The sequence below is a fragment of the Melanostigma gelatinosum genome (genome assembly GCF_949748355.1).
Source record: "Melanostigma gelatinosum genome assembly, chromosome: 3".
Taxonomy (NCBI): Eukaryota; Metazoa; Chordata; class Actinopteri; order Perciformes; family Zoarcidae; genus Melanostigma; species Melanostigma gelatinosum.
In genome coordinates this window covers 23,577,774-23,596,605 of record NC_136636.1, presented here as the reverse complement: position 1 = coordinate 23,596,605, position 18,832 = coordinate 23,577,774, and the positions used below count along the sequence as shown (strand labels likewise).

Below are 18,832 nucleotides of genomic sequence, written 5' to 3'. Positions count from 1 at the left end.
GATACAGCAAACACTGCAAGGGAAGGGAAGCAGAGTATCCTAGAAGCAAATGGGAGATGTCTTACATCTGTGTTAAAAGGAGATACAGTCCTTAAGACTGGGGCGTGGAATTGACATTTTAGCATATACTCTGCATTGTTAAAATGGTGCCAGACTCTTGTGACCGCAGGCTACTTTTCATTTTTGGAATGAAACAGGTTTTGTCTGTTGATTTTTGTGTGTGTGTCCTATTTGTACTATATACTTTTAAAATGAAGGAGAAAACTCTGTCACTTTAGGCAAGTTTTATTTTAAATGTAAAACAAAATGGAAAGCAGAATAAAGTGCATGGCATGATCATGATCTTCACAGAGTTCTCATGTAGTCAACGACACTGTCCACAACCTGCACTGCAGAGGGAAAGGTGAGCCAGCCCTGATTGAAAAAAGCAATCATGCCGTGAAAACCATCCGCCACATGTCGCCACTTGACACCCTTTCTCAAGTCCAGCAGTCGTTTCCTGTAAAGAATCCCATCGTCCCTCAGGACGTCGTACTCGCAGGTGAGGATGAATGTGGGAGGTGTTTTCTGAATGAGTGCATCGTCCGCCAGTAAAGGTGAGACCTCATGTTCCAAACCAGCTTTGATAGCGTGATACACCTGCCCATCATAATCCGCGGTTGGGCACTCACTGTAACCCCGCACGAGGAACTCGGGGGGAAGGTTGGACGGGGAGAGCCACTCCTTATAGCGTGGCTTAAGCTCAGTGGGGACATGGCTTCCTTCCAACAAGTCCTGGCACAAAGACATGTCCCCACTGAGGTATTGCAGGAAGTAGAACGCCATACGGCCACGAAACAATATGGGCACAGCATGATTTTGCTGGTATGAGGGCAGGTTGAAATCCGCCATCTGCAGGGCTGGGTAGATGAGGACCTGAGCGCAGGGGAATGGCAGATGTCCGACCTCTGTCCTCGCCAGCCTTTGGCACAGCCTTTGGCACAGCGCTGCTGCCAAGTTGGCCCCAGTGCTGTCCCCTCCGACTGCCACTCTGTCAGAGTCCACGCTAAACTCTGCCTCAGCCACAGACAGGAAGTGACACAGTGCTGTCTCACAGTCGTCCAGCTGGGCAGGGTACCTGTGCTCCGGGGCTAATCGGTAACTGGGAGGGAAGACGGAGGAACGATATGTCAAATTCTGGCTCTTTGGAAGTCAAAACTAGTTTGGGATATTTGTGTGCATTCAAATGTTTAGGTACCCAACAGAAACCACGGTGGTGTCTGACTCCTTGGCGATGTGCCGACAGACTTCATCAACGGAATCTGTTCAGGATTAGCAGGGCATCGCAGTGAGCAGAAGATTTGTCGGGGTCTCTTATATGAAGCGACCAAGCACTGCAGACACATCATGACTCTGTTTCTCTCTCCACCCACACTCATATCCTTTTGTGTATTCAGAAAGCACATTATGATGATACTGATGGAAATTACAACACTTTTGTAGTTAATTTAAAGGTGCAACGTGTAAGATCAACCAGTCCAGTCTGTAGGGTCCAGTCTGCCCTCAGTCCAGAGGGCGAGGGAGTAGAGCTGCCACAAGGGCTGATCAATAATACACCCATCCCGGTTGCTGGAAAAGCCCTCCGTGCGTTTTGATAGTTTGTTTATTGAATTGAATCCAAAGTGGCAGAAACTAGAAAGTGACTTGCACCAGAGAGCCATCGCGGCTGCTGACTGGGCGTCTGTCCACCTTGCGGCGGGGTGGTCTCCTGTACACAGGGACGATGAGACGAAGGTACTGGTTGTTTTCTTGTTTCAGCCACTTTGGATGCAATCGAATGAACAAACTATCCAAAAGAACCTGGACCATAGAGTCCCCGGCTAGTGGCAGAAACATACAGATGGCTTACAAAACTAGAGGCGGACACCATATGTGAAGATTAAAAGATAGCAGTTTGGTTGAATTTTGCATATTTTTGCCCTGCTGTTCAATAGTAGTTCCTTTTTTTATAACAATGACTGTACATTTAGATTGTATGGACCCAGTGGAGCATGTGGCTAGGCATTACACATTGCACCATTGAAGTATTTCTATATTTTTCGACTTTCTTTAACTCCAAAATGTCTTCGTGAATCTTCTGTATTTTTTCTTTTGCAGTTACCTAATATTTATAAATATGGGGATCTTAAAAATTGTGGTGAATTGTTAAAGATCAAACTGCCCAACGACATATAAAAAAGCCAGACTTTAGCACCACCAGGACATAATACACATGATTTAAAAAAAAGACAAACCCCAGAAGTTTGCGGAAGAGACTGCACACTCAACCCATCTTTCTTTCCCCTTTTTTTCCACAGAAATATAAAAATAATTGTAAAGCTCAGTCCTTGAGCCAAATCTAAAATAAAGGGAAGACCTGTCCAGGCCAAAAGTCATACAGAGGACAGGAACTTGCTTTTAAAGTCTTCTGATGCTATTTATGGTTTATTTGCATAATTTAAGTTTAGAAACATAATCTGACATCAGTTGACCAACACATTTGTGTTCACATACATAAACGATCATTTTATATCTCCGAGTCAAACTCCTCAACCATGTATGTGAATATATGAATCTCATTTATATGGTCAAATGATACTTATGTATTGTCAATTCTACTTTTACTTCAATAAATGATGTGAACTTTGTATAGCCTACCTATATTGCCCAACACCCATCCTCCTCCATGGAAATACACGAGACCTCTTCTCAAGCCGTCACACATAGTGGTGGGTTCATAGAGTCGCACTGGGACCTGAGAGAACATCAGGTCCTTCACTCGCAGGCCCGCTGGAACCGGCTTCAAGCGAGTCAGGAAACAGGCCACAAACCACCGAATGAAGCTGACCTGATGACAAATACTCAGGCGATGAAGGATCCGGCCCTTTGAGGGGAGAAACCACAGACAATGTTTCAAACAAAAACAAAGAAAGTGTTTTTGAGAGGTAAAGTCAAGGGGAAAGTTATTCTCTCTGCGAGAGCATATTTACTATGACAACATCAAAGAAGTGGAACACATGACCTTGCCTCTTTTTACACCTTCGTAAGGCTTGATTTCTTATCTAAAAGTCCTCTGATCTACGCTTTATCAGTTGCTGGAGGACAAAGAAAGGACAAGGGCCTGAAAGAGGGTTTTTTTTCTTCTTTTCTCTTGCACAAGCAGATGCATTATCCGTGACAGTACACTAAAGGTACAAGCGAATTTAATAATAAAAAAAGGTTAACCGGAACACACGCGGAACATGAAGGGGACATGAAATAATAAGCACAAACATAGATGCTGCAAGATACTCACCACAATTGCTATTCCAACAAACAAGCCATGAACCATGTGCAGTTTCCCACTATTTGCGACCCCACGAGGAATGTCTGAATCCATCAGCGCAGAGTACACAAGTCCAATTACCAGAAGGAGGAAGGCTGCAGCGAGAGCAGCGAAGCCAATTATTAAAATTGCCGTGCCGATGTCCATGGTGGTTGCTAGTCTGCTCCGCTGAAGGTAAGTCATTAGGGGTAAATGCTTTATCTACCTGCTTTCAGCCTCTTTCCGCCCCTCCCACATCCGCGTGCAGTGCATTTTGACCGTGGTTTCACTTGATGACATTTGGCTGGCTGTTACCCAGGACAAAATATTTACACTCTTTATATTTTATGGCTGTGTCGTCAAAGTATGTAGCTGTTTCCCAAAGAAACCGGGTTGTCTCAATGTGGAATATTTCACATAGCCTTTTATGTTAATAGAGCACTTTTGTAATTGCTCATATTTCCATCGTACCCATTAAGTTGCCTTCCAATCCGAGGCAATACTTTCTCAGATATGTGAGGGTCGCTTTCTTTCTTCATTTCTTGCCCCTGGTGTTGAGGAAAACTCAGCTGCTTACAGCTGCACTTGGCAAAGAGTGGCATTTTCATTGTCTGGTATCTAAGGCAAGAAAATGTCCGGAGACGCTCCCAGTGAGTGCTGACACCCTTATCTGAACTTTCCCAGCTGATCTGTAGATGGCAGTGATAGCATGAGTATAAATAATCAGTGCCTTCTGAATGACACACTATTTACATTTTATTTGCATTCTGCAAGCAGCCTAAATGCATTTGACACTCACTGTAATGTATATATTCAGACTTTTATTCCTGTTTTTGCAAATCCACTAACTTATATTCTATTTCAGCTGGGAATACTTTGGTAGGCCGATATGCTTCAAGTGCAAGTTGACTTTGGGTTTCAGGATTTTGTAAATCTCAGAAAATGTCCAAAAGGAAGACAGCATCTGGAGTCGTGTTGTCTTGGAGTGTTTTTAGCAGCCCCCGAGAGCCTCTCTGCCTTCCCTAAGTAGCTGAGCCCAGCACAAAGCAACCATTGTGAGGCCGCTCTTAAAACCCATCCCAATTGCTGAAAAAGCCCTGAATTCAGCGATACCCAGTAAAAATCACAGTGCTAGGGCCAAAAATCACAGACTGGAATCTTGTCTGGGGCTCGTGAATTCATATGATTAGTTCAGTGCATTCATGCAGTTTTCTGTCTGTCACCCCGCCAAGCTTCTGAGACTCGGCTGACCTATTTTTACCAAATTGCACTGTCACACACGGAAAGATGGAGTGCGCTTCAAAAAAATACCAACCACAACAAATTGGGTTCAAACAATCGATGTGGCTTTGCACAAAGGAGACCGCTACAGATGTAGGGAATGGAAAGTGGCAGATGACAAATTCTCGAATTCATAATGTGAGTGCTTGATTCAGTGAATCACCTCGACTTCACGTTTACGTGTATTATGAGGCTATACAATGTCTTAGTCAGCATCAGAATCACAGTTGCTCTGATACCGGTACCAGTATGTGAAATTCCTCCAATACAGCCAAAAATGCTGGATTGGACATTCTCCCGAGCGAGCGATATGGGCTGTTGTTGTTCCTGTGTATCTGTCAAACTACGGTAGATAACAATTCATCATTCTTTGCATTTGTTCACGCTTCATAAAGGGTTTAACCTAAACCGGGTCATACAACAGCGATAGCAATGATATCACATACATAGGCTTAAATTATATATATTATAGAGTTTTTACCAAATTGTTATTAGTTCGGTACTCAGCATTGACAGATGCACAATAGTTCGAGTGTCAGAATCGCTATGGGGAAGGAATGAATGGAATTGGAACCTCTCTGATCACAATATTAAGGCTGGAGAGAGCAGATATCAGTAACGGCCTCAACAGCAGTATAGGCCTATACAAATGTAAAGGTCAAAATCAAACATTTTCTAGTTATTGTATATTTTGACACATAATGTATCTATCTATATATCTGTCTGTATGTCTGTCTATCTATCTCTATCTATCTATATGCCTATTTGGGTGATTTATTTGGGAGGGTTTGTGTGTTTGTTTAGTGCTGATTCATTGTTTGTTTGCTGATTTGTTTCACTTAATTAATAGGGGGGCTTGACAAAGGATTAGTTGACCTCAGTCTTATTTAAGAAGCCCTTGACCAAATACTTCTCCCATCTGGAACTCTTACATCACAATGCTTTGGTTGTTGATCTTGCCATCGACTTATAACCGTCAGTGCAGCCTGTGATTGAAAGATCATTGTTATTCGGCACGTCACGCGACGAGGTTAAGTTAATAAAGTTAAAACTTTTCCAAACAAGATTGGGCACCCACCTGGCACGCAGCGGTGCGACCACTTGGGGGGGGGGGGGGGGGGGAAGAAACAAGTACGCAGGGCAGACGGGCTCTGGGGCAAAACAATATTCATCCCCACTTAACATGTCAATCAGGATTAATGCCCATACAAACCACCCCTTTAAATTCATCCACGTCCTTTCACTGGTGGAAGCACGGAGCCAGGGCAGAGGCGGTCATATATATAAAGGGCAGCACAGGAACACAACACGAAAGCCCAGCGGGTTCAGTAGCGCACACCGCGGAGCGGCGCCTGGACTTGTGCTTCTGGTGACTCTACCAGTGGTTGACAGGCGCAATGACTGATCGCTCACTCATATAGAGAGCGTGATGCACGTCGACTATCATGTCAGAGCTCCTCGAAGTCACACACGTCTGCTCTTTTACATATGTCTCCGCCTGAGGATTACTCATGCAACTGTTTCTGAGGCTGCACACGAGATTGTTTTTGCATGCGGATAAACTTGCAGGAGCTCGCGAGTCGCTGTTGTTGGATACGTGCACGTAAAAACCTGCAGCGTCAACATTACAGCCCCGCTCATCGGCTGCCCCGCGAGCACTCTTCGACATGGATTTGAGGAGCGCGTGTCGCATGTGCCTCTTCCCGGTTCAAATGCTCTACTATGTGGTGCGAGCCAGTTTGTTTTCGCTGTTGCCAAGCAGAAGGAAGGACCTGACCAAGGAGGTGGTATTGATCACCGGTGGGGGACGAGGCATCGGGCGTCACCTGGCCAAAGAGTTTGCCAAGCAGGGGGCCAGAAAGGTAACTTCATCTCACCGCGAGACAACTTGTTGCGCCCACGTTGCTCCTTCCACTCTAGTGAACTATTCGAATTATTTTTGCACGCACGTTTGTTTGTTTTGTTAAGGCATGCTTTTTTTAAATTTAGTGTCAAATCCAGTAGTAGCCTGAATGCCCCCCCCCCCCTTTCCCCTTGCCAGGTAGCAGTCCTGTCCACCTTGCCCCATGTGCGTTGTTGTTCCAATGTTCTATGACAGCGGGGATCATAACCTCTAAGTGGCCCAGTTGGTCCAGTGGGACCGGAGACACATGCCCTCAATTTTGGTTCAAGTATTGCACAACAGCTTGGGTCAACCAGAGGGCAGGTCCGGGCAGCCCGTATGGCTGATTGATGTGATTAAGTGCAGTGGTGGGCTGACATTCATCCCGCTAAAGGTCTGGGTGATTCTGGTATGACTGACATGTCTGGAAGTGTATTATCCAAAGATGTAGGCTGTGTGTTCAATGCTTTGTGTGTGTGTGCGGGGGGGGGGGGGGGGGGGGCACTTGCACAGAGTCTCACTGAAACTGCTTCAAAGTCGTACAAATAATAACAGCCCTGCTTTGACCCTATTACAGCTTCTTGCCATTTATCGACTAACATCTGGCAACATATCACAACACCAGAAAAGGCCCCATAATGCTTCTAATAAAAGCCAGATTAGGTTTTGTTTTCAAGCGTAGCGTGAGGACACGATTTGCCTTTTCATGGAGTGTATTGCAAAACTAAATGAGTGTCGACAACCGAACAAAATGGGTTAGAGAGGAACAGATTACGTTAACTTGGATTAGTCGAAACAAAGGTCTGATACAGTAACTGAAATGCACTGTCATCAAACAACAGAGGTATTGGGTCAGGCACCTGATGATCATGAAATGTTTATTGGCTGAGACTGAAGTCATGATTCATCATTTGATTTTTCCAGCTGGATGTGACGTTGAAGTGTGCGTGCTCTTACCCATGTTTCCATCATTGCTTAGAATAGAATCAACTGTTTCATAGTTCTAAACCTAAACATGTGACCCAGTTTATTTCCTGCTTTAGTGTATGTGTATGACAAAAGCTAACAGGAAGTAAACATGGACCCAAACCTTAGTTAAGTATAGGGACCCAAAGGTAGGGTTGGGTACCCAATGCTATCATCTTTTGGTACTAAACTCTGCAATAACAACAAAAAATAATTCAGTTGTAAACCTCCCAATTTCAACATTGTTATTTATTTAGAACATTTAACACACAAAATACAACTCCTTTTTCCCCTCTCCCCTCCAAAACATAACCTCCAGTCTGATAGTCTGTCACCACGACATTATCCTGGCCAGCTTTGCATTACGCATTTCAAATATCACAGTGAGCGCTGCCTGCGTCCCAGATACGCTCTCCGGTACTGAAATCTGGCACCGATTGATTTAACGTGAATCTGCATTGGGTTGGACAGACATCATTTGGTTAGCCCCCTTTAAAAGTACGGATTTTCCACATCCAAAAGTTATCAGATTACACTGCTGTGTTAGACTGATCCGTTGGAGGCCATGTTTGCAAACCCTCACATTTCTGATCAATATTCTCACTGGAATTTCAGTTTAAAAGTAATTCAATCTGTCCTGCCAATTTCAGAGAATCACCCCACTTGTCAAAGCCTTGCACCCTCCCATCTCGTCCCCACTCTCGCCCCCATAACAAGGAGCCGTCCCTTGGCCCCGAAACGCTCCAGTGGCTACATAGACAGTTCCCCATCACTGCAGGTCAGGCTCTGTTCCCATCATCATTTCCAGCTACGGTTTGTCGACCAATCCAGTGGGTGAGCATTACACAGCTGAGTGCCTGATGAGCCGCTGGTGTCCCTTTTAGCAGTAATGTGTTAATGCAGAGTAGCTCTATTTTTGATCACCTCAGATGGGGTGGAGTCATTACGCAAGGAAGAAAGTGGCGGTAATTTCCCCGGGAGAAGGCATTGAGCCGCCCAGCTGAAAGCTGTGGGTCGTAGTTATCCGTACATGTGTGACACAAGCTTCACACCGCCGATGTTCTCTTAAGGCGCAATTTAAGCAGCTTGAAAACATTGCTAAAAGCTCAATGAAACAATAACTGCCTCCTTCCGTCTTTCATTGCCATCTCCTTGGGGAAGGAGCAAGGAGAAACCGGAGGGTTTTTAAAAGCTTTACTTTGCAGCTGCGCAACAAAGGATGTCACCATGCTTGTCAGCACCCCATTGTTTGGTATTATCTAGGTGTGAAGGTATTGAAAACAACACCTGTGGTAATGTGTATGACAATTACTCCCCGCCTAAAGAGATGCTAAAAGGAAATAAGAGGGTAATTATGAATAGGGCTAACCTCTGCGAACTCGCGCTCACCCCAGTTTGAGCCCCTTTGTGATTTGGCAGCCGGAATTTCCTTTCCCCTCTGTTCTGGCTTTGGTGTTTTACGGCGCGAGGAAGACCAACTACAGCGCTGAGGAAACAATCCGGGGAGATGGAGAGCCGGGGAGCCAGGTCGTCTTTTGTGCTGTTTGCGGGGGGGAGCGTTGCAGAACGCAGCTCTGAAACAATAAACCAGACCAAAGCATTTTCAAACACGGCATCCAAGTTCAGAGCGCCGCGAGAGGGCTTTCAGAACAATGCCTGTAGATAGTTAACATCTAAACAGCATATTTCTTCAAAGCTCCGTTTCTAAGTATTTTTTTGTACCATGGCAACAACTGCAGAAGAAAGGGTTTTCAAAAACAAAACATAGATGTTTATGTGGTTGCAAACACAACATAAAGAGATCACTGCGAGGAAGATGAACTGAACCGTGGCACTGGCGACAGGTTTGTGTGTGTGTGTGTGTGTGTGTGTTGTGCTGGAGGCGGGAAGCACACCGCTCCCAGCTGGGTATTGCCCCGCAACTGACCTTGCTGTCTCCGCAGTAATTAGACAGCGGCAGGCGACTGCCTCCTGAACTCCTGCTGCCCCCTCTGTGTGCTGCCTCTCCGCTGGCCAATACAATGGGTGTGAAAAGGAGGGTACATTCAGACCTGAGAGATAGAGTATCACTGTAATCCAGCTGGAGCTACTGGGGACACGGAGACGTACACCCCCAGCCAGCCGTGAGTGGCATCTGCGCTCTCTCTCACTCTCTTAATAAGGTCTTGTTTCAAGCTTATTAATTTGTCGATTAGAGAGCTTTTACTTGCAGCGCGTGTTGACATTAAGTCCTGTTATTAAGGCACGCCCAGTTAGAACAATCACTGGTGTATCACTGAGAGTGAAGGGGGCTTTTGCAAGGTCAATAAAAAAATACTTGTTTTCTTACTGTTTCAATCCAAATCGCAATTTGGCCAACGCTTGTTTGTTCTGAGGGCCATGTGTGTTGTGACGGGTGATAAACCTAATTAATTAAATAACATTTTAACAGGAGAGCACAGTTTTGAGTGCTGGCTGTTAATGAGAGCTGTCAGCTTTGTTTGTAAGGCTCAAATCCCATTAAAAGCTTTCGGTTATTTATCAAGACCTGTCTGCCGTCACTGATTACTCAAATGGGCTTGCAAATGAAGCAAACAAAAAACAATCAAAAAGTAACTCAAACAGCAGCGGCTCACAGAGGGAGCCAAACCCTTATTGCTTCGGATCTGATAAAGGAATAAAGAACACATTTCAGACTGATCTTTGATTCCCCGGGAACTTTACGGTGTCAGTATTTAAAGGAATAGCAAGGAATAGGTGATTTTTAAGGAGCATTGATGTGCAAATTAACACCATGTCATTGCGAAAAAATCTTGATCTTAACTTGTCCTGCAAAAGATGACGCGTAATCATCTATAGCTACTGAACCCTTGCAAGTGGCACGCTCTCTTATGTGTGTGTGTTTGTGTGCATACACGCATGCAGTCGACCACATACACAAGATCACTTTCCAGAAGACTTTTTGCTCAAATATTAACCTTGGTCACGGGCGACCAGCCAAATCCCACACTGGCGTCCTCAGCACTTCACACACTCACTGTTTTCAGGCTCCCTGACCAGAAATGACGGCGCTCATCTGCCCAACAGGCCGTGTAATCTCTTTGAGAATTTGAGTTTGAGCGATGAGGAGGCCTCACCCCCTGATTTCATTACCTTTCCCTGACCCCAAAGACTGACAGATCTAATTGCCCAATCACTAGTCCCCCACCTCCATCCAACCCCATGTTCCCTGCTCAAATGAACAGCCTTCCTTTAGACCCCGGGTGGATGAAGAGACAGTTCATTCATACAGCAACCCCCGGGGCCTTTAATCTTGCTCGAAAACTATTTGTTGGAGTGAAAATTACCTCTGTTCACTAAATGAACAAAGTATTGCTGCTCAAATATCCTCCACAGTTCCACCAGGTCTCATTGCCAAAAACAATTGTGCTAAACCTACGTAATGTCTTGTTGATCACCGACTGTAAAAACATCCCTTTTTATTCCACTCATAATCAACCGGTCGCTTGATTTCCGTCTGATCTCGGCACCGTTTCAAACCAGAATATTCCTTTCAAGTTTGTCTCTAACCTTCAACAATTCTTTTTTGCTAGGTGATCCTGTGGGGCCGAACAGAAAAGTGCCTCAAAGAAACTGCAGAAGAGATTTCTCTCTCAGGAACAGAGTGCCATTATTTCCTGTGTGATGTGGCCAATCGGGAGGAAGTATACAAGCAAGCCAAGGCTGTAAGAGAAAAGGTACGCTAGCTTAGTATTTATGAAGACCTTTCTACTTGCACAGAGAGAAATGTTGTTTGCACACAGTGAAACACGTCATGAAATATTTCTCTCTAACCTCCTCTGTATGTATATTGGCTCTGAGCGGCTCTGTCTCCCATCTGGTGTATAGATTACACCTCATCTGTAATATCTGAATAAGAGCGGGGGATATTGCTGACAGCTCTGGCGCAGCACAACTGTATCATCTCCTGAAAGCAGATATAAAATATATAAGACCCGGTGACAGCGCTCTTCTAATCGTGTCGTGCTCTTTAAATCTAAGGTGGGAGATGTCACGATGTTGGTGAACAATGCCGCCGTGGTCCACGGCAAAAGTCTGATGGACAGCGATGACGACGCCCTTCTGAAATCCCAACACATCAACACCATGGGACAGTTCTGGGTAAGACTTGCAGAGGCACATTGCACGCAGAAGCAGAGGGATTCCTCAGAGCAGATTTTCCTTGTCATTTATCTGATTACACCATGGCATTATATACAAAAGGCATCCCCAGACTTGTCAATCACGACCGCTATTATGGCAGGTTAAGTGGGGTATTTCCAAATTGCCTCTCAGCCCCTGAAACATCAGCCGGATTTTGAAACTCGTGGCATTTTGATTTTGAATAGAGATCAAAAGACGATGTCGTATGCAGACAGAAATGCAATTATCAACTAAATGGAAATGGAAATTTGATCTGGTTACACTGTGGGCCTGATTCTCTTGTCTGTTCTACTTTTTTACTCCACTGAATATATTTCCACGCTTCCTTCCACCTTGTCTTCATTCTCCCTTTTTTCTTTTTCTCCTCCCAGACTACAAAAGCCTTCCTGCCTCGGATGCTGGAGCTGCAGCACGGCCATGTAGTGTGCATAAACTCCATCCTGTCGCAGTCCCCCATCCCTGGGGCCATAGACTACTGCACCTCCAAGGCCTCGTCGCTGGCCTTCATGGAGAGTCTGACGCTGGGGCTGCTGGACTGTCCCGGCGTTGGCTGCACCACGGTTCTTCCCTTCCACACCAATACAGAGATGTTCCAGGGCATGAGAGTCAGGTAATTAAAGATGCTAGGGGTAATTACCAGCCGCGACAGGGCTCTTGCTTTCACCTTGTGAGTCTTCGTGGCAAAATGGGGTCCCGGAAACACCCGCTATAGTGAGAAATACAACAGAAGCCGTTTTGAGAGAGTGCCAGGTGGACAGACACAAATGTTGTCACCTCGGTAGCGTCGCTACAGTATAAGAAGCAGTCGAGAAACTTTGCAGGTGTTTAGTTGAGGTCAAAGCGAAGGCAGAGTTTGAAGATGGGCGTGTTCCAAGCAAGGGCACCAGAAGTTCGGTACATCGCTGCTATAGTGATCCAAATGGAAGGTGGTCTCGAGTTTTTCTTTATTTTTAACCACGCTAGTGGCGTTGGTTCTTGGTAGGAAGGATATCTTAGATTTTTTTTTTCCGACCTTCGTTAGACAATCGCTTACCGTTAACCTTGCATGCAGCGTTGCTGTGGTTGAAGTGGCCTACAAGCTGTGAAACAGCAACAATAACCGATTCACAAATAGGTTGAATCCATTATTCATCGCCAGCTGCAGTGTAAGCACAAAACACTTTCAATTCAATTTCAATTTATTTACATAGCGTCAAGCAGGGCTATGGCTGCAGGCGCAATCACAATCCTGGTGTAACCCCGATCCATGGAAACATGCGAGAGGAGAAGGCACGAAGACTTGGAAGAAGCCAAATTTCTAACTTGCATTAATAGGATGTGAAAGCTTTACAGATGGAAAAATCCGGCCACTGAGTCGCCAGTTCACCTGTCAGGGAGAGTTAGCTGCCACGATGTTGCGTGCATTATCGGGGGACACATGCAGCCGGCTTCCCAGTAACTCTCCCCTGTGTCAGTTCATTTGGCTGGGTACGTGACGAAGAGTATGAAGTTAGCAGCAACGTCTTAGCTGTAAAGGTAGCAGTGCAGTGTGTGTGTACAGTTTATTTTTTAGGGAATTAAGCGCCGAAAAGCCACAAGCTCCCGCGTCTTGCTCGCCACCTGCAACCCCCTGAAGGGGGTTAGCCCCGAAGTTAGCGACAACTTCTGCACAGTTTCACTTAAGGTGGGCTGACTTTTTAAGGTGGACCAGCTATTCTCACTTTAGTGACTAGCCACTCCTCCATGTTCCTTTTATTTTAACTGTTTAAATGACAACAACATTGTTGTGTGGAAACATCAAAAATATTGAATGTACAGTTTGACAGCTTACAACACTGTTGCTTTGTTGCCTTTTAATGATTTCTTACCATTAATGCTTCCTTTGATTTTATCAGAAAGATCATCACTTTGTCTCAAAAGTACTTTATTTTCTTTTGAAGGTTTCCCCAGCTCTTTCCACCTCTCAAACCCGAGGTAGTGGCCCAGAGCACCGTGGATGCAGTCAGAGCTGACAAGGCCTTCCTTTACCTGCCCTGGACTATGCATGCCCTTGTCATATTAAAAAGGTAAATTATTTCATTTAACATTTTTTCGTGTGTTGTTTTTATCACCACAATCATTTCATGTCTAGCACTCCATCCCTGGTCTTTATGCACTTTTTTTTTTTTTTCTTTTCTTTTTTAGCTTCATGCCACAAGTTGCACTTGAAGAAATCCACAAGTTTTCTGGGAGTTACACCTGCATGAACACGTTCAAAGGGAGGACATGAACCTGGATTGCACACAATGTGAGAGAGACCGAAACAGCTCTGAGGTGTTGTGAAGGGAAAATGGACCTTAAGACATCTGTAAGTGGAGGAGGCCCCGTGATTGTGGGAAGACAAATACTTAGGGGACATGCAGGACGGTTGCTCCTGCAGGTAGAATTAATTGATAAACTGCAGGATACGCCCAGGTCGTGTGTGTGTGTGTGTGTGTGTGTGTGTGTGTGTGTGTGTGTGTGTGTGTGTGTGTGTGTGTGTGTGTGTGTGTGTGTGTGTGTGTGTGTGTGTGTGCCTGCCTGCCTATGTGTACAGTATGAAGGACTGAATGCCATTCTTACTTTGAACAGAAGCCATGAATAGGTCTGTACCAGTAGTTATTCTGGGAGTTTTTCCTGTGACACTTGTTTTTATGCTTCTTTTTTTGTTTTCCTTTTAATGTCTTTGAATCAAAACAAGATAATAAAACTGAGTTTTAGAAGACTCACTGTGTTTCTTTGTGCATGATGAAAATAGAACAAAAATAAAACACTTGGGAGGTATTTGTTGTTTTGTGTCTGGGTTTTGACTCCCATGGCAGTCTTGACAGCACCTTTTGATTTATTCCAAGCATAAGATCAGTGACTGTGACAGACGATGTTGTCAAAACATAAAACATACGCTCGGTGGGGTGGGGGGGGGCATGTGTATTCTTGTCTGTTCTCTGCTGTCAGTGACTGGTGAAGGGGGGGGATCGTGTAATTCTCCGTAAACATTGTGAACTCGGAACAAGTCGGTCAGGACCTCTTCCTCACATGTGCGCAGTGGTCTAAACTACATTCAATTACAACAATTATTGAGCCCTGAAATGACAGCAATCATGAAAAAAAAAGCGAGCTATATATGTCTGCTGTGAAGATGACGATGTATCAAATGTGGTTTTCGCTCGGCTCGCTCTCATACAATAGTGTCTGCAACTGCTACATGCTTGTGAAAGTAGATCATATAAATGTGACTTGCATTAGCAAAACCCAAGAGGCTAATGTGCCTCTTTCGTTTTATTGCATATGAATCTGAACATTTTCCAAGGCTTTAGCTCTAAGGGAGGGAGCTGTGGAAATTCACAATAGATGAGATGCATCAATGCCAGAGTCTCACAATTACCTTTTGATAGAGGATATTATTTAAGAATGAGGAAAAGCATCTTCAAATTGCGAAGAGCTAAGTTTATAGCATGAATTACTAAAAAGTTTCTCTTGTTCGGGACTGAAGTTAAGCAAAGGTCTGCTCTATGGGGAGTTACCTGTGGGGAACAGCAGCTAATGAGCACCTTCAACCAAAGTGGAGAAACAGATCTGTGAATTCATATTATGTGAAATGAAAAGAAACTATATTAACATGCAATGTTGTTGATGAAAATAGATGAGACTAAAATTAGTTTAAAAAATCCAAAGAATGTACCTTCTTTACTTTATAACCTTGACCAAAATTTCCAATTTTCTTTCAATGCAGCAGTTTTGTGCCCCGTGGTGCGGTGCTGTATTGGGACGACACCGGCAGCATACAGTGAACACAGTCAGGACGACTCGGAGGAACTGACTTGACAACAACAGGGCTCGGGAAAAAGAGACCCAATGTGATGTGGTGGCTAGACTAGATTGACTGAAATGTTGAATATAATCTAGAAAAGACTCCAATTTCATGAACTAAAACTACACAAAAATAGGTCGGGTTTCCTTTGACTCGGGCTATTTTAGTCAACTACAACTCAACTAAAAAAACAGGATGGAACATTTGACACAGGTCAAAGGCTAAGACGCTAGCTGAAATAACCTTGGGGACGCACACACCACCAGCACTTGCAGCTGTGTCCATGGCAAGGATGCTTGGTGGATGCCGAAGGGTAGATGTCCTCTTCCTGTGTTGAAATGTCTCTTTCCAGTCCACTCATATTTTAGTATATAGGCGGCACATTTTAGACATGTTGACTGAGCTTGTATTTATTGTGAACACATAAAGACACCAAACCTTAAAAGGAATACCATTTTGATCATCACACCCAATTATGAGCAATGAGCATTTTAGCATGTAGTTAGCATATCGCCCTAAAACTAACTGGTTAAACAATGTGGTTTATGCATGTTTGGCAAGGACTGCTTCAACTTCCCGGACAGTCCTACATTGGAACCTCAGTTACTCAGGACCGATTAATCAATGTGTGTGCCACCTAGTTTTCTCCAAATGTCGATAGTTACAAGACAAAATAATGCCTATTATAAGCTCTTGTCCTTGCTGGTATGTGTTACAACTGTGATTTTGAGAATCACTGTCCAAAACATGTAGGTCATACATAAAGGTTACATATTCTGACAAGCAAAGATGAGACCAATGGAGAGAACCAAACCCAAATGGAAGCAAAATGAAAAGTTCAGGTTATACTGCGCTACATAAACATCATTAGACCAAAGACCATTAGGGATCATGAGCCGCAGTAAAATAAGTAATAAGGTTGGGGGGGGGGGGGTGCTGTTTTTCACCTCACAGATGGTAAACAGTGAATCAGAACTCATTCATTTTTAATGAGATGAGGCTAAAATCTGACCACATTGAGGTTTATTGCAGTATAGGAGGGGGCTGTGGTAGAAAAGTAAATACCGCACTCAGCTGCAGTTTTCTTAACGTCGTGGTGAGCGGTGTTAGACAAGCTAAACCTCTTTATCACGTCAAGGCTGTCAATTTCAGAAAATATACAAATAAACAGCGTGCAGGACTTGAAACACGGAACACTTTTAATGCACCAATTGGAATTACCACGGCCTTTAATAATACTGCTCTGTGTTGTATTACATTCGATAACATGATTGTGGATATTAAAAACTCTCTTTTACATCAAATAAAATAGCAGTTCATGTTATTTGACAAAAGAAGCATTTCACACTCTAAATAGATGATTTTAAGAACACACAAAGCACCTTCTGATTACCAGTACACAAAACCATTTCATTCCTTCTGGTTCCCCCTGAGACTGCAACTAATATATTTAGATCAGAGCAAAGAGCAATGGTCAGTGGAAATGCAACGGAGCGCAAATGTGTGCTTGTCAGTGTGGCAGTGCTGTTTGCCTCCTCGCTGTGAGGTTAATCATGAAGCCAGTAATCTTTAACGTAGAACCAGAATACGCAGCATGGTAATGAATACAGATTCTCAGCTCAATATTGAAGATTGTGAAACCAGCCAACATTGAGGGGACGTAAAATAAAATGTGACAATACACTTGAAAGACAAGTGAACTCCATGTGGTCTTAGGGCTCTGCAAAACAAACGCACACAGGGCTCGTACACTGAAAATGTGCCCCTTGCTGCCTTGACAGTAACACTTCAACCCCTAGTAATAAACACATGAGGGGATGTGGAGCTCACAGATCCAGACACAGAGAGAGAGAGAGAGAGAGCGAGAGAGAGAGAGAGAGAGAGAGAGAGACCCCGTATCCGAGCACAAGTCAAAGCAAGAACACACCACCAAAGGCGAACCCATGAGAGTGGCTGTAAAAGCTGGGAGAGTGCCTGCCCTTTGGCTGCCAGACAAGGCTCATAAACATTCATTTGAATCCCGGGCGAACCATAAATGCCCTCCTGTGCACTCACGATAGGGCCGCACATTGTGATCAGTAGGTGATCCGCACTGAGTGGGGAGGGGGACGGGCTCAGCCGAGACTGAACCGGACCCTCCTCCGAGCCGAGGGCCTGTTTCTCATTCTCTGAGCGAGGTCTTGCGAAAGCAGAGGGGAAGCATGTTGGGATGGAACTAGATGAAGGAGGCATGTAGTTCACGTGTGCTGTAGGAGGAGGAGGAGGAGGAGGAGGAGGGCTAGAATGGTTGGGAAATCTCATGGGGAAGGTTCAGAGCAAGGTTAGCCAAATACAGAATAAATCAAAGGGGGCTTTGGAGAGCCCTTCCCCTGCTGAAGGCCCTGAACTCCAGGGTGACTGACCAGGCGCAGGTGGAAGCACAGGACTTACGGTTTGGTCTCATGTGGCTGTCTCAGCTGTGACCACATTCCCAGGTGTCTCTGCTGGACACTTCACTTTTATTTAGGTCTGCACTGTGGTCTCAAAACATGAGATTAGAAGTCAGTGTGGTTCATATTTAAAAAAAGACTGTGCTGCGAATGGAATCATCTCTCTTGATACGGACACACATGTCAACGCAAGTTTATCTTAAATGTTTATTCGTCATCAATACCACTCACTGCACCCTGGTCATTGAATACCCCTGAATTTCCCCCCTCTATGCTTTGAAGAGGAGAGACAAACCTGAGTGTATTTTTCCAGGTATTTGTAATCTCAACACGGGGGCTTGGAAAGTCGGCCTCCAATGGTCCATTAAATCTATAATAGACGCCCGGATCTGGAGTCCATTTGGCTTGTTGTGCAGCGATGCCGAACGCATGTAAAACCTCAGCCAGTGCAGGATTCTGTCGTTATTCGCATCACATACACTTACAGATCCTGTGACTCCCAATTTCCTGGCAAATGGTTCACTGTGACTTCAGAGCTTAATGTGGCTCTGCTCCATATGATGAATGTGTTTACAAAAACAACTCACAGCCATTTTCACTTCACATTCATTTGAGGTCTGTAGAATACGGAAAATGTTTGCCCAATCCTATCCTTTTAAAAACACCATCATTTCTTTCAAACACGCAGCCGCAATATTTGTCACATTTGCACAAAAGCCCCTAATAGATATCCGCTGACTCTGCACTAACACACTGAGGACAGTTGCCATCAGAATCTATGTGAGCAGTGAACTACTAAACCCCCAGAAGTCTGTGTGCTTTGTGGACCAGCAAACGCCAGCCGAAGCCAATAGCTGGATGAGCCTGAAGCCGGGGAGAAGGTAGTGGAGTGGAGTTCAGCGAGGCGTTATTTGTTACAACGCCTTATCCGCTCTCTCTGAGCAACGCTGTTAGCCCTCTAG

The 18,832-nt window shown here is 44.6% G+C and overlaps 2 protein-coding genes across 2 annotated transcripts; one reads left to right on the top strand and one right to left on the bottom strand.

The window, feature by feature from the left end:
- Positions 1-345: 345 nt before the first annotated feature.
- On the bottom strand, positions 346-3,490 carry aadacl4 (arylacetamide deacetylase-like 4; the record flags this gene model as incomplete). The annotated part of the gene is made up of 4 exons (XM_079265299.1): positions 346-1,141; positions 1,238-1,301; positions 2,677-2,902; positions 3,314-3,490. 4 exons carry the CDS (start codon positions 3,488-3,490, stop codon positions 346-348), a joined length of 1,263 nt encoding a protein of 420 aa, XP_079121425.1.
- Positions 3,491-6,270: 2,780 nt separating this feature from the next.
- On the top strand, positions 6,271-14,189 carry dhrs3b (dehydrogenase/reductase (SDR family) member 3b; the record flags this gene model as incomplete). The annotated part of the gene is made up of 6 exons (XM_079297138.1): positions 6,271-6,465; positions 11,024-11,167; positions 11,472-11,591; positions 12,005-12,243; positions 13,553-13,678; positions 13,797-14,189. 6 exons carry the CDS (start codon positions 6,271-6,273, stop codon positions 13,879-13,881), a joined length of 909 nt encoding a protein of 302 aa, XP_079153264.1. The 3' UTR covers positions 13,882-14,189.
- Positions 14,190-18,832: the final 4,643 nt, after the last annotated feature.